The sequence below is a fragment of the Chrysemys picta genome, chromosome 11 (genome assembly GCF_011386835.1).
Source record: "Chrysemys picta bellii isolate R12L10 chromosome 11, ASM1138683v2, whole genome shotgun sequence".
In the NCBI taxonomy this organism is placed as follows: Eukaryota; Metazoa; Chordata; order Testudines; family Emydidae; genus Chrysemys; species Chrysemys picta.
In genome coordinates this window covers 41589314-41604707 of record NC_088801.1, presented here as the reverse complement: position 1 = coordinate 41604707, position 15394 = coordinate 41589314, and the positions used below count along the sequence as shown (strand labels likewise).

The window sequence follows — 15394 nt, the reverse complement described above, 5'->3', positions numbered from 1 at the left end:
TTGAGTCCTGCAAGGGGCATACCAATATATTGTTGTGTGACTTAAGATAGTTTTTAATGGGAAAAGCATGAGACTCTAATTGACCACTTGTTATGTGATTACCTGAAGGCCTTTGATTATCATATGATTACCTGAAGGCCTTTGACTGCTTGTCATATACAATACAATGTAAATAGAAAATCAGAAATGTTTTAGTTTACTGTTTTCTGACTTTCATGACCTCTGACAGAATTAATAAAGTTAGAGAGATAACTGGTGGGTTTGAGAATTGAAAAAGGGAGTGGACTTGACATGGCTGAATGCCCTGAACATATATTTCAGCACAGCAGCTAAAAATGTAATGATAGTTCCTCAAATAATCTGTAGGCTGTTCAGAAAGCAAAGTTATGCTGCCATTATGCTCCCTTGAGCTAGGGGGAAGCCTAAAGACTCTATTGAAAGTGTGTTCCATCTGAAGTGCCCTAATGCAGAAATGGCGATAGTTCCCAGTACCCCAGAGCTTCTTCTGCATTTCACTCCTTGAATAGTTGACAAATCATTGCAACTTCTCCTCCTTCAGAAGGTAATTATCACAGTAGAGTTAGTGGCCCAAAAGCAGATCAATTGATTCAGTTAAATACTTCATGTAAGATGATAGCTCTATTGAATTAATAAATATATAGATACACCTCTACCTCGATATAACGCTGTCTTCAGAAGCCAAAAAATCTTACCGGGTTATAGGTGAAACCGCGTTATATTGAACTTGCTTTGATCCACCGGAGTGCGCAGCCTGCCCCCATGGAGCACTGTTTTACCGCGTTATATCCGAATTCGTGTTATATCGGGTTGCGTTATATCGAGGTAGCGGTGTAGTTACTTACCTCTTTGCCAAGGTCATTGTCAATTATCTGGCACTGATTTAAATTAATATTATAATTTTTTTACTTCACTAAGATATTGCCATTTTAAAATATTACAAAAGTGAAGTCTATCCGAGGTTTAGCTGTGCTGCTACATATCTTCTGTCTCTCAGAATGAAGTGCCTAGTTTAAACAGTTGCAGGTTAATTGTATGTTAAGATCGATGCAAGTTAAATTTAATAGTCATTGTTATTTACATAAGAAATGACTGACACTTCTGCAAGAAAAGTTACAATAAAAGCAATTACACTGGCTGTGAACAAGGACCTTCTAGTCCCTTGTGCCAACATATTGCCTGAGATGGAAAGAGTTAAGTAAAGTCTTGGAGATGCAATCCTCCAACAACAATATTTTTGTTATATTTTTTTAATATTGATAATAGTGACAGCCATTCTTACCTTGCCATGATAAATTGGATTCTGCATGCAATGTTGATCAAAGAGATCTAGAACAGAAAATTTTTATAATGTTCCCAATATGCCTTAATTGAAAACAAGCTCTTCATGCCAGTTTCTGGGTCTAGTTAGTACTAAGATCCTAGAGGTAGTGTAAATCTCTATATGCATTTCTAATACACCCATCACCATTGTATCCGGGAGCCATAAACAAAGTTAAAGTCACAATTATATATGTCCAAAGGTAGACCTAGCTTCCCTCCCTAATTTAGGCTGCCATCTCAAGTGATGATATTGAGAAACATACCCGAGTGCTTATGCCGCCTACCCTCCCCCTCCTCCCCCCCCGGTGCTGAGGAAAAGTCTGCTTAAAGAGCTTCCAGTGGGCCTTAAATGACAAAGGTCAGACTCAGGCAGATCTGCAGTGGTAGTGTTTTATGTAATAGTCCTCCTACAGGAAGAACATTCTGCCTCTGAGAATTTCACCCTTTGGTCAAAATTTCTGTGACATAGTATGGGAGGAAGAGGTGGACGCGGACAACATTTAACCCTTTATCATTGAGAGCTTTAAAGCAAGGACCAGAAACTTGAAGCTGGTCTGGAATCTGAATTGGAGTCAATGAAGAGCATGATGTATCCTTATTGGTCAGTCTTGCTTAGCAGACACAGCATGTTGGACTAGTTGTAGTTTACATGTGGCCTTCAAGTTGATCCCAATTAGATTGTATTGCAGTCGTTTGCCCTGGAGCCGGTGAAAGCATAGACCACCTTGCGTAGGTCCATAGATGGATGAAGACATTCTTGGACACTTGTAGTTTGGGTGTCCAGAAGCAATAATACACCCAATAAGGGCTGAGACAGCGCACCACTTTAACAATCAAGGGCAGAATGTGCCCTCAGGAAGTGGCAAGGTCATAGCTGTTACAAGTTGTTTGAAATACTTTCTTTCTACCAGCACTGCTTCAAGCTAGGTCTACACTACCCGCCTGAATCGGCGGGTAGAAATTGATCTCTCGGGGATCGAATTATCGTGTCTCGTCGGGACGCGACAATCGATCCCCGAATCGACGCGCTTACTCCACCAGCGGACGTAGGAGTAAGCGCCGTCGACGGAGCCATGGAGGTCGATTTTGCCGCCGTCCTCACAGCGGGGTAAGTCGGCTCCGATACGTCGAATTCAGCTACGCTATTCATGTAGCTGAATTTGCATATCTTAAATCGTCCCCCCCACCCCCCCCGTAGTAAAGACCTGCCCTCAGTCTTACTAGAGAGTGTTCATGGGAGGATAGTGGGGTGTGGTGTTAAAGCCTTTTTACAAGTCCATTGCAGCTACCCGCCCCCTGCTAGCAACAAAACAGTACCATTAAAAATGCAACTATCCTTCAATGGTAAATGCTTCCTTTTCAAATATGTATAAAGACAGTGAGTGCTGAAGAATCCTGTGGATTAACTTGATGAGATTGTCAACTCTTTTCTCACAAATGTTCCCTCACAAGTCCCTACATGGATGTCCATGACAATCATTCTGTAAATTTAGTATAATTTATAAATAAAACATAACTCTGTGGAAGGTAAAAAAGTCAAGCTCTTTATTTTGTGCCTAGTGCTTCTTCTAACAGAGGCCTCCAAGACCACACAGCCTTGTCAATACCAAGAATGTCCCTCACATTGAGAAGAGACCCTTCTTTTTAGGTAGCTGCTTCTGCACAATCCATTTCACTGCACTTGGGCTGCCACATCCTCCTCATCTTTTATCTCCCCCCCTCTTCCCTCTAGCATGCACTGTGGCGGGAGGGATTCCATTTAAAGGGATAGTACCCATTCATTCTGAAACAAGATCACTAATAATTATTTAAGCATACTAGCAGCCATTAAGAATGTTTTATTATTATTTAAGGCCTGATAAAAGAGGATGAGTGGAATAATAGGTGGTTTCCAGTGTGAGGACATCGGAATATAAAGAACACTTTAAAGTAATGTAAGGAATCCTTTCTATAGATTGTAGAGAGAGGTATTTTCCATTCGTGTTAACTGAAAGCAATTAACCCCTTACATTACTTTTATGCTATGGTTGTAGTAAAGCAGATACATACAAAGCAGATAGATAAAAAGACCATACAAACTGTTCTTGCTTTAGGAGCCAAAACTCCCAAATGAAATGTAAAGATATTTTTCTTACAATAATCCACATTCTAGCCTTGAAATTCCAATGTGTCTTGCTCAGAAAGTATCAATTAGTCACACTCTAGCCAGTCTCCAACTGTGGACTACATCCCAGTTCCCTGCTTCCTTAGTATTTCTGTTTCTTCAAATCTGAATTCTTGTTTCCCTTTATCCTTGCTAACTCAAAGTAGGTGCTTAGATGGCCACTGTTTATTCCTGTACATTATTTAAGAGGATATGTACTAAAAGACTGTCACCCAGCTGATTCCAATTAACACGTCAGGTCCTACGAAAGAGTTTGTGTGTCCAACGAATGTTAGTGTAATGCTCACACAATAATGTTATTAAGGTGAAGTTAAAGTTGCTGGCACCTCTCAGGGGTTCACCTGCATTATTGCCTATCAAGAACATGAGTTAAAATACATACATACATTACACAAGATATTAAAAATCTAAGAAATGCCCAGTTACAGTTGTATTTCTAACACAAGGCACCTTTGCTTCATAATACTGTGTCCCTGTAGAGAAGCCAGTCTACCATCTTCCCTTCCTTGTAGGTATACTATTAAGAATGTGAACCACAGAGCAGTAATTTAATTATTTGTCTCCTATATACGTGTCTCTGACACTTACGGAGATGATTTCTCACCACACTAACTTGCTCTTATCACATAAGTGCTCTAATACTGCAGGGCAAATTAGGTTAATCTACAGAGGCGCTTTAGCTCTCTGTCTAATTATACTTGGATAATTGACTGCCATTTGGAATCACAGGGCCCAACCTGTCAGGTGCTTAATGTTCTCCTTGGTTCACAGAATCAGGCCCTCGGCAAAGACTGGAGAATGGTTGTTTTCAATAAACCCTTTTTCTTTTTGGTTCAGGAATTTGTGTATGTGTACTGTGAATGACTGTTAAGAAGACTGTAAAGCAGCCCCATTGCTATAAAATTAAGATTGGAGAATTCTGCTTCTGTGAAAACTAATCAAATGAATCTGTTAGATAAAACAAGATATTATTCCTTTTTATGCTTGTCAGATAATTGGTATGGGCACATAGATCTAAGGTAGATTGAGTGCCTTATTTGTAAAGTACAGCCATTTCTAGGGTTCCTAATACTGTAGGTTTGGGATGGAGAGTTGTTTGTTTTTGTTTCTTAAACTTAAGCATTCAAACCATTGCAACCTAAACTTGACCTTTGAAATTTCCTTCATTTTTTTAAATAGTCATAGCATGGGGGTTGGTGGGGGGCTTCCTTCTTATTTCCTGATGCCAGAAGAGGATCGCCTCACTAACGCATGTCTGCTAAGACCTTAGCAGAGGTGCACATCTCCTGTAGACCTCGGGCAGTGCACAGAAGTAGGGCTCTACCAAGGTAAGTGCATCAACCCCTAATGAGCCTTAGGAGGTTGTCGTGGCACCACAATCCTGACAAGCTGTAGGAACTTCTTGCTTTTCTTCCCCTGTGGGTCTTGGGATAGATGTGGGCCATAACAAGCCCTCGCAGCTGTAGGGTGGGTACATTAGGAAGAGTAAACTTTTGGTGGAGGTCCCAAGGAGCTGTCCAAAGCAAAGAGGGTTTGGTGGGAGAGCTGAGGATAAGGTCTTCACTGCAGGAAACGGCAAGGAGGGAGGCATTAGCACTTTCCTACCTTCTTCAGCAGACCAAATTCCTGTGGCTCTCACTAGCCTTATTGTCCTTCATCACAGAGGAGAAAGTTAATTGTCAGGTGGAGCAGGGAAGGAAGTGTTGCTTTTTTCTCCTGTCTTGTCCTGCTTTACCACGGAGCTGCTCTCGAGGCCCTCCCAAATCATTGGGTCTGTGGAAAGGGAATGAGGGATCAGGAGGACACCCTTACCCTGTGTCTTGCTCAGAGATATGAAGAGGCTGCCTGGAACAGAGGGGTACAGAGAACGATGCTTAGGATAAGCTCATGGTGCAGCAAGAGAAGGCAAGGAGAAAGATTAATTACCCCATATAATAGCTGGTCTGGAAAATCAGCTCCGGTGTACAGTTTATAAGATAATATAGCTGTCTGCTCTGGAGAGATGGGCTTCCTGATACCCACGAAGAGATCTCCCATCCTGCGACCCAAGCATGCCCCAAAAAGCGATCAGATCTCTCTTCCAAGCATAGTTCACCCTGATGTCTCCACCAAAGGACAAACCTATCGTAGTCCATGAGGGAAATTTTTATCACTGCAAAAATGCAGTAAAGTGGAGGAGGGCACAGAGATGTCAGAATCTGGGTGAGAACTATGCTGGTGGGTAAAGATATCAGATCCCTCCTGTGGGTCTCCTGAGATGTGAAGGAGAGAAGGTCCTACAGGAGGCTCAGGCAGCTCATCACTCCATAATGCAACGTTGTATTATCTTTATAAACTGTGCACAGGAGCTCATCTTCCATTTTAATCACTGGTTACAAAGAGGGATCTTCAGGGAAAATCATTTCCTTGGTTATTTGAGAAAATGGTGAGGGGATTTTAGGAGCAGTATATTGCGATTTCTGACACTATCTTTCCAATAGTCATACCTAGGATAAAGTGGGTCTCTTGGTCATTGTTTCTAAAGATGGTATTTAATGGTAATTTTTACTTGTGCAATAGGCCTGCTTACATAAAATACTCTCAAATTGTGGTGCTTTGTAGCTGGTTTGCTGACTGTCAATTCCATCACTTGTCAGGCTGTTTCCTGGGCTGTATATGTTGTTTTTGTTTTGCCCTCCTTCTTCCATCTGCCTTGTTCTAATTATTTTCTATTACTAATCACTTCTACAGGAAACAGGCTGGACTTTTTGAATTAGGAGAACTGTAAAGGGATAATTTTGTTATTTACAAGTTTTTCTTACCTTGCTTTGATTTTATAACATAACATTGTATAGCTGATGATAATCACCTGGAGTTATGACTGTGTCTAATCTCAAAAACTAAGCAGAATCAGGTTGGGTCAGTACTTGTATATGAGACTCCCAAGGAAAACCCATGGACTGCAGGAAGTGGTAGTGGTCATGGCTCTTTTCACTCTGAAACGGTCGTGAACCAAAGCCCAAGATTCTAATGCTTTGTGTTTTAAGGATTAACATCAGACCCTTCTTCAGCTGTATACTGAGAGATTCCTCATACATATATTTTACCACCTTAATAAGCTATCCCTTTTTATACACAAAGCTCTCAACCATTTTCTCCTTCCTTCTTAAGGTATGGAAATGTTTTCCCATCTAAATGAATAACAACTTTTATACCAGTTATCTTTAAATCATCCTGCATAGGAATCCACATCATCAGGCTTTTATGTAGAGCTCAAAATCGTTCGGTCATCCTACACCTTTCAATCCACGGTAGGCAGGCACATCTGGTGCAATTATAATTGTCCATTAATAAGTGGTTACCCCAACCTTGCAGACCTGTGGAGAGTAAAATACTTGGGTAGAAGTGACAGCAGAAAGAAAATAAAGCTATCACATTTGTTAGAGATCTGGACAGAAATGGTTAAATGATTTTTTTAGATGTATTGGGGTGTAAAAGAATACTGGAGCTATTATATACCCCATGGTTAAAGCGGTAATAGCCATCCTGTTCTGACCCCTATTTTTATTCCTTTCGAAGTGTCACAACTAATCATTTTTAAATTAAATTCTCAATTCTTGGTGTAAGCTCATAGTTGAAAATTTTCTTTTGAGTTTGCATAAAGTCAGGAGAGCAATTTAGTTACCTAGATAGACAGAAATGCTTGCTCTTATTACTGCCCACTTGTCACACTTAGTCCTCAGCAACTGCAAGGATACCAGATGTTTCAAAAATTGGATTAGAATTAGAAAGTTATAAACTCTAACAAACCTAGACTCTTTTTTTAAAATATTAGCGCCAATTATTTAGAGCTGTGCAGCTTTTAATGTTCTCCGATGTGCATCTCCTAATGTTTGTGAGCGCTACAGGAACCATCAGATTCACAAATCTGACACTTGCTGGCTGGGTTATTTTAGCATTGACCCCTCAGCATCGATATCCCTGGCTTTTAGTGGGGCTAGTCATGTGCATAAAGTTAACCACAAGCTAACATTTGCAGGCCCAGATGATCAAATTATACTAGATATACTCAGGGCCGGGCCACAACATTTTGGCACCTGAGGAGGGGAGCTCAAATGACGCCCCCATACCCCCTTGCTTGAAACGTTCAACTGACTGTATTGCACAATCTAGCACAGAGGTGGGCAAACTATAGGGTTACCATATTTAAAAAATAAAAAAAGAGGACACTCCACGGGCCCTGGCCCCGCCCCTTTCCCACCCCCGGCCCCGCCCCTACTCCACCCATTCCCCCAAAGTCCCCGCCCTAACTCCCCCTCCTCCCTCCCAGCCACGCGAAAAGGGCTGCCCAAGCGCTACCGGCTTCACGGTTTGCCGGGCAGCCCCCAGACCCTGCGCCCCTGGCCGGCGCTTCCCCAGCACAGCTGGAGCCCGGGAGGGGAAGAGCCCAGCTGGGGGCGCAGGGTCTGGAGGCTGCCCGGCAAACCCGTGAAGCTGGTAGCGCTCGGGCTTTGGGCAGCCCCTATGCCTCCGGACCCTGTGCCCCCCGGCCGGGCACTTCCCCTCCCGGGCTCCAGTTGCTCTGCTCCTCCCCTGACTCTTCGGCTCTGTTTAAGAGCCGAGCTGCCCGAGCGCTACCGGCTTCGGGCAGCCCCCCTGCCTCCAGACCCTGCGCCGCTGGAGCAGAGCAGCTGGAGCCCGGGAGGGGAAGTGCCCGGCCGGCGGCTGGGGTCCGGAGGCAAGGGGGCTGCCCGAAGCCAGTAGCGCTGGCTCGGGCAGCTTGGCTCTTAAACAGAGCCGAAGAGTCAGGGGAGGATCAGAGCAGCTGGAGCCCGGGAGGGGAAGCGCCCAGCCGGGGGCGCAGGGTCTGGAGGCTGCCCGGCAAACCGTGAAGCCAGTAGCACTTGGGCTTCGGGCAGCCCCCTTGCCTCCGGACCCTGCGCCACCGGCCGGGCACTTCCCCTCCCGGTCTCCAGCTGCTCTGCTCCAGCGGCGCAGGGTCTGCCTCACAGGGGCAGGTTGGCGGGGGCGGGCCATGCCTGGCTGTTTGGAAAGGCACAGTCTCCCCTAACCGGTCCTCCATACAATTTCTGAAACCCGATGTGGCCCTCAGGCCAAAAAGTTTGCCTGCTCCCGATCTAGCACCTGGTTAAAAAATTCAACTTTGAATTGTTGTTTGTTTCCAGCCTGGGTCGGCTCGGGCCCTGGGGTGCCGGCCCCGGGCCCGGCCGAGCACCCCCGGCCCGCCCAGCACTGCCGGTCCCCGGCCCGTCCCCCGAGCCCCCGGCCCGGCACCGCCGGCCGAGCCCCCGAGCCCCCGGCCCGGCCCCGCCGGCCGAGCCTCCGGCCCCCGAGCCCCCGGCCCGGCCCGGCACCACCAGCCGAGCCCCCGAGCCCCCGGCCCGGCACCGCCGGCCCATCCCCCGAACCCCCGGCCCGGCACCGCCGGCCCGTCCCCCGAGCCCCCGGCCCGGCACCGCCGGCCCAGCCCCCGAGCCCCCGGCCCAGCCCGGCACCGCCGGCCGAGCCCCCGGCCCGGCACCGCTCCGATTTTCCCGGACATGTCCGGCTTTTGGGGATTTCCCCCCGGACGAGGATTTGGAGCCCAAAAAGCCGGACATGTCCGGGAAAATCCGGACGTATGGTAACCCTATAGTGGCCTCCCCCTTCCCGCCCCCGCTCCCAGTCTGGCACCTGAGGCGGCTGCCTCAGTTCGCCTAATAGTAAGGCCAGCCCTGGATATACTTGTATACTACATTCAGTTCATGATAGTTATATCAATTGTTAGATGGATATTGTGTCAAAGTAAAAATAGGAAACTGGTATGTCTATAGGATTTGGGTGTTTATTACCAGAAGTCCCGATTTTATCAGGACTGTCCCAATATTTACTTGTTTGTCCCGCGTCCTGACCGATGTTCGGTCGGGACACGAATTGTCCCGATATTTTGCCCCCCGGCCCCGCCCCCAACCCATCCTTCCCCTATTGGATCCCTCCCCAAATCCCTGCCCTGGCCCCGCCTCTTCCCCAAGTACGCCACATTCCTCCTCCTCCCCCCTCCCTCCCAGTCTTGTGCTAATTAGCTGCATGGCGGCGCAAGCGCTGGAGGGAGGGGGGAGAAGCAGGACACGACACCCAGCTCAGGGGAGGTGGAGGTGGAGCGAAGGCGAGCTGGTGCAGGGGAGGCGGGGCGTGGAGCTTCTGGTGGGTGCTCAGCCCCCACCAATTTTTCCTATGATCCAGCTGCTCTTGTTGTTTTTTGGGGGGGTTTTTTTTGCTTTTTACTTTTGTTTTTGTTTTTGTTTTTTCCTCCGCTGCTGGCTCTTGGGTTTGTTTGTTTGGGGTTTTTTTGCTCCGCCGCCACCCCCGCACACACACACACACACACACACACACACACACACACACGCGTCCCGATATTTCACGTCTCTGATCTGGTCACCCTAGTTTATTGCCAAGAATAATGTCCCACATTAAACCTTACTACTGGGTGTATGTTCTTAGTTTTCAGTGTGTGAATCAGGGATAGTAGCATTTAAAGAGCAAGCAGCTTTGCCCTTTCCTAGGCAAGAGTAAATGAATATGGAGATGAAAGGTTATATTGTTTGTTTCTATACTAAACATGGTTGGGAGGTGTTTACTAAGTGTTATGCATTATATCACGTCTCACATGTTACTGGGTGAGGAGTGTTTTGGGTGATTTTACAGTGCAGAAAAGTTATCATGAAGCAGTTACCAAAGCCAATATGGAAGTGAGGTAGATTTGCATTCAAACATTGCTGTGACTCAGAATCAGCTTAAAGTAGCAATATGTTTAACACAAATGCATGAAAATTGAAAGTAACATCATGTATATTTGTATTTTTCGTGGAGCTGAAATTTTTCAGATCCTAAATGACAGCTTTTCATTCAGTTCAAATTCCAAATGCTGTTAGCATTCAAACTGCAGCTTGGTGCTTTGAAACTGACAAAAGACCTCTGAACTGACAACTACCTTTGCAATAAACAGAAGGTTTTAAGACAGATGCATTGCTCAGCAAGTTGATATACTAGTAGCTACTGAATAACTTATGTTGGGGCTATGGGTTAATTCTCTTAAGCTATTTTTATAGCTGAGAATCAAACAACAATAAGCTTATCTATTTTTTATGGTTTCAACCACTTAAAATGTTAATTGTTATTAGTAGTATTAAAACAAGAGAAGAGTGAGGTTTTGTGGATGGTTTTTTTGTTTTTTGTTTTGTTTTTGTTTTTACTTCTAGTCTGGAAAAAGATAATTAAAAAGAGCCTGGATAAGATAAAAAGGGAAAATAATTTGGCTGAATAAGCAGAAGAAAACACATCTGTTGGTTCAGTATTTAAAGTTGTAAAAATGAAATACCTTAAGCATGGATTTTTAACTTCAATGTGTCTTGGTGTTCAGAAGAACAAAATATTCTTTCCAAAGATGTTTTACCTCAAATTCCAAATGAAATGCCAGATTTTTGTATTGGCAATAGGGGCTTAGGAGTGGTAGTTTCCTGGGCTTCATCTGAAAGTCATGTTTTAAGAAAGACTTGTGCCAATTAATTTAAAAAAAATCATTGGGATAGAAACAATCTACTCTGGCTGCACACTGACTTTTTTTCCTAAGCCAAATAGCTAATATAACACAAACCTTTGATGGAGAAATGGGTTGGTGGCAGCCCATTTTCAGAATGATACCATTTTAAAATGAAGAAGCTATTTAAATTTGTTTCAGAACTGCTGTTTTTCCCCTTTTGAGATGATAGTTTCTTCATCCCTGGAATTGCTGACTCTTGGAGTGAGAATTCCTAGTGGCAATCACTTCAACCAGCAACATGGGTGAGTTTGCTGCCCTCTCACATAAACACTCACATGGGAGGAAAATTTAACAGGAGACAAAGAGGTAGTAAATGGGAAAGAAGACTAATATGTACGGGGTTGGGGAGGGATTGAACCATTCAAATAGGATATAGACTGACTGATTTCTAGTCTAGGATATTAGTTGCTCTACTTTTAGACTCGCTAGTGCCTGCTAATCTAGTTTGAAACCAAGAAACCACCAAGTAATGTCCAAAAGCACCCAGTTGTCCAAGTTACCAAAGCCAGCAAGGTTGTTTTATGGGAGCAGCAACTAGAAGAGAACAAAAAGCATCTGAACAGTGTAATAAAACCTGACTCCCGTTAGAAGTTACAGGCATGAGAAGGTTTTTCATCTTTTCATTTATTTTCTAATTTTCTTTGTAAGGGAGAAACTTTCTTGTTTTGTCTTTGCTTTATTTTCCATACTTTACAATTTTAACAATATGATAAATATTGTATTTCACTTTGGTGGTGTAGAAGCTCCCTGCAATTAGTAATTCTCTTCATTCCTCCTCCTCTTTTATTTTACCATTTTCTTCTTGTATTTTAGATAGGGCCCAAATTTAACAAGAGACCTAAGTACTTGCCTAATGTTCAGTACCTGAATAGTCTTTGGGCAGGTCTACACTATGGGGTTAAGTCAACCTAGTTACGCAACTCCAGCTACGGGAATAACGTAGCTGGAGTTAACGTAACTTAGGTTGACTCATTGTGGTTTCTACACTGTGCTGGGTTGACAGGGGAAACTCTCCCGTCGACTTACCTTATGCTTCTCGTTCCGGTGGAGCACCGGAGTTGATGGGAGAGCAATAAGTGGTTGATTTAGTGGGTCTTCACTAGACCCACTAAATTGACCCCCGGTGGATCGATCACTGCAGTGTCAATCCACGGTAAGTGTAGACATGCCCTCTCTGAGCTCAGTTTGGGCACATGTTTATACCTCTTGTGAATTAGAGATTACAAGACTTTACTGCTGGTAATAACCTAAGGACTTTATTTCTGAGACTTCTTTAGAATGTAGTTCCACTGCTGGAGATCTTGAATCAAGCTCTGATCTCATTTACTCTAGATTTAAATCAGAAGTAACATGGTTACAGTCAGTTGTTATTCCTGAGTTACATGAGTGTAACTGAGAGCATATGTAAGGCAAATAGGATTTGATGCTTGAGCAGAATCTGATCCATATTTTGATTCTGTACTCTAGCCTTGTCTGAAAGTCAATCTTGAGCCTGATGTAGCAGTTCACTGAGTGTAAGTGCAGCTGCACCCATGCAGAATCCTGCACTCAGGAAATTCAGGATCAGGGCCTGGGGAAGTGCTAGTAGACACTTTGGACCACCACAGTTCCGAGCGCTTTTCAGTGTTGGATGATCAACAAGGGACTTCAGAATGATGATGAAATCACATTATGATCTGCAAGAATGTTACCTGCAAATGTTACAACTCAAAAAAAAATCTGTAATAAAAATATTTTAAAACTATCAACTCATCTTGATTACTGGGGTTATATCCAGGATTATTTTAGCAAGGATTAGAGGGTTTAGCACTTTTCAGTCTTAATTATGCTAAACAAGAATGATCACGAACTGAAAGTATGTTGGAGGGGAAAACTGTGACAACACATGTATCTTAGCAACATAGCTTACTCCGGAGGACATGGATGAATTCAGAATACTGGCTGTGCCAAAAGAACAGGTGTAGCATGAAATACAAAGAATGTTTAGAAATTAATGAGCTGCAGTTTTCAATTACAAAGTGTATTGAATCATTCTAGATTGAATTATTACACAGAACAAAAAAAGGCTAATATAAGGGGCAGAGTGCAGCTTGCCATGAGAAGACTGATGTGGATGTGAAATAGTATGCATGAGGTAAGAAAATATTAACAAGAGATAAAAAGAAACGTGCATAATGCCTGCACACATTATATCCAGCTCTGAGTCTCCTATTCCTTGAATACTGCAAATTAACTCAAATCAAAGAGAGCTTTGTGGACCAAACAATTATTATCCCCAAATTTAATTTCTTTAATTAAAAAATATGTAGGGTTTTCATGTAAAAACTGCTTATGAGAACATGGCTCTGGAGTAGATCAGATAAAGAACTGTGTTGTAAATTAATTTTTCCATAAAAATTTGTCACTATCAGAAATGTCACTTCTTGTAAATAGTTGAGAATGATTGGGGTTCTTGACAAAAGGAACTGTGTATGACAAAAGGGACTGTGTAAACTCTTTAAGGTGCAGATATTGTGCCTTCTTTTATATTTGGAAAGTGTTTAGCATATTGTGGGACACTCCAGAAATAAATCATAATTTTCCTCTAAAGTTTTTAGAACTAAATATAATTAAGGTGGAATTTGAATATTTATTTTATAGCCCTTATTTTCTTTGATTATTTAATGTGGTATATAACTGAAAATGGACATTTGATGAAAGATTACTGTTAATGCAGTTTCTGCTTTTCATTATATTATGACTGTTATCCCTGTGCTAGAGCATGTTGTGTTGTGGGGTTTGTACATGGCTTAAAAGTACATTCCGGATAAAATTTGCCATGAGGAATCACAGCCCAAGAAATTTTTATGTGAGGGATAATACCTCACTGAAATAAATGTCCATTGTCTGTTGGTCACAGTGATGCAGATCCCCACAGACAGGAGAAGGCAGAGGGGCAAGAGAAGGAAATAAAAGAAAATGATAGATAAATGTAATGCCATTAGCTGAAAAAAATAGAATAAGTTGACAAAATGGAAAGTGAGGGTAGAGGAGCTGCCAATGTGCTCAGTCAAGGCAGTTAATTAGGGTCATGTGGTTACCGGGACTCCTTTCAGGATGCTGTTGCCCCAGGCAAGAACTTTCTAGAATAGTATCTGTAGGTGATAGGTATTTACCGTTTGTATTATACTAGTACCTCTAAGCCTCAATCAGGAGCCCATTGTGCTAGGAACTGTATAGGTATGAAGTAAAAAGACAGTCCCTGACCCAGACATCTCATAGTCCTGGTTTGTGACAAGGTGAATGACGTGTGTGTGTGTGTGTGTATGGGAATGGGAGGATGAGGAAATAGTGAAACAAGCAAATTTGTGCAGTAAGCAACTGTCCTAGCTCAGTGCCTGCCTAGTCATGTTCTACTGTGGGTGAAATCAACTCAGTAATGCTCATCTGTGCTAGAGACAGAGCTTTCTCACAAGCCATTCCAATACTGAAATGAACCCCGTGCACCCTCTCCCAAAGCTAAGGCCATCACAAACGTCACCACCTTCTGCTCCAAGTGCAAGGTGCAGTTCTTTGACCTTGCCTTCGCTAGCATTAAACGTGCATGAGGAAGAGGATGAGAGAACAAACATTGCTTAATGCACTACTTACTGGAAGGTGCTCAGGTATTATGGTGAGCACCACGGTACAAGAATCTGTATAGTAGTCTTGGGCTCTGGTGTGCATAGAAAATATATGCTTTTTTATTTATTTATTTTTTTATTTATTTCCTCCCTATAGCAGCCATTCCAGATTATGAAGAATCAATATAGGACCCTTGGTTATTCACCCAAGAAAAATTGAAGTGCTGCTCCATTTTGTAGGCTGTGTATTTTTAGTTGAGTGGTGTTTAAGGGAATGCTTACATACCTATTTATAAAGACTGTTTAATTACTTAGTTATTCAAGTGACTGGTGTCTCAGATCACTAGATTTGTGGAGTAGTGAAAAGTGTCATGCTTTGGGTGCAATTGGTTGTAAATTCACTGTCACTTGGTAAGCTGGGTTCAAGCAAACAATATGTGTTTCAATACAGCCAAATGTAAGATCAGACATCCATGGGCAAACAATGTAGGCCATACTTACAGGATATCACAATGTCATCTGTGAAGTAGTCACTCTGCAAAAGATTTGGGGGTTATACTGGATACATGTGATCCCAGTGCAACACTGTGGTCAAAAGGGCTACTGCAATCATTGGATGTGTAAATGGGAATACTGAGTAGGAGTAAGCAAGTTACATCACCTCTGTATTTGGCATTTGTGCGACTGCTACTGGAATACTGTGTC

General features: G+C 43.2%; 1 protein-coding gene across 18 annotated transcripts in view; it reads left to right on the top strand.

The window, feature by feature from the left end:
- CHN1 (chimerin 1) overlaps nucleotides 1-15394 on the top strand; it is a 146363-nt gene that overhangs the window by 81836 nt on the left and 49133 nt on the right. Inside the window, exon 1 of one of the 18 annotated variants that reach the window (XM_065561863.1) lies at nucleotides 12991-13221. The exons of the other annotated variants lie outside the window; for them this stretch is intronic. Within the exon in view, the coding sequence (XP_065417935.1) occupies nucleotides 13213-13221 (9 nt within the window). The 5' untranslated portion in view covers nucleotides 12991-13212. Of the gene's footprint in view, nucleotides 1-12990; nucleotides 13222-15394 lie in introns of those variants that run through there. 18 annotated transcript variants of the gene reach the window in all.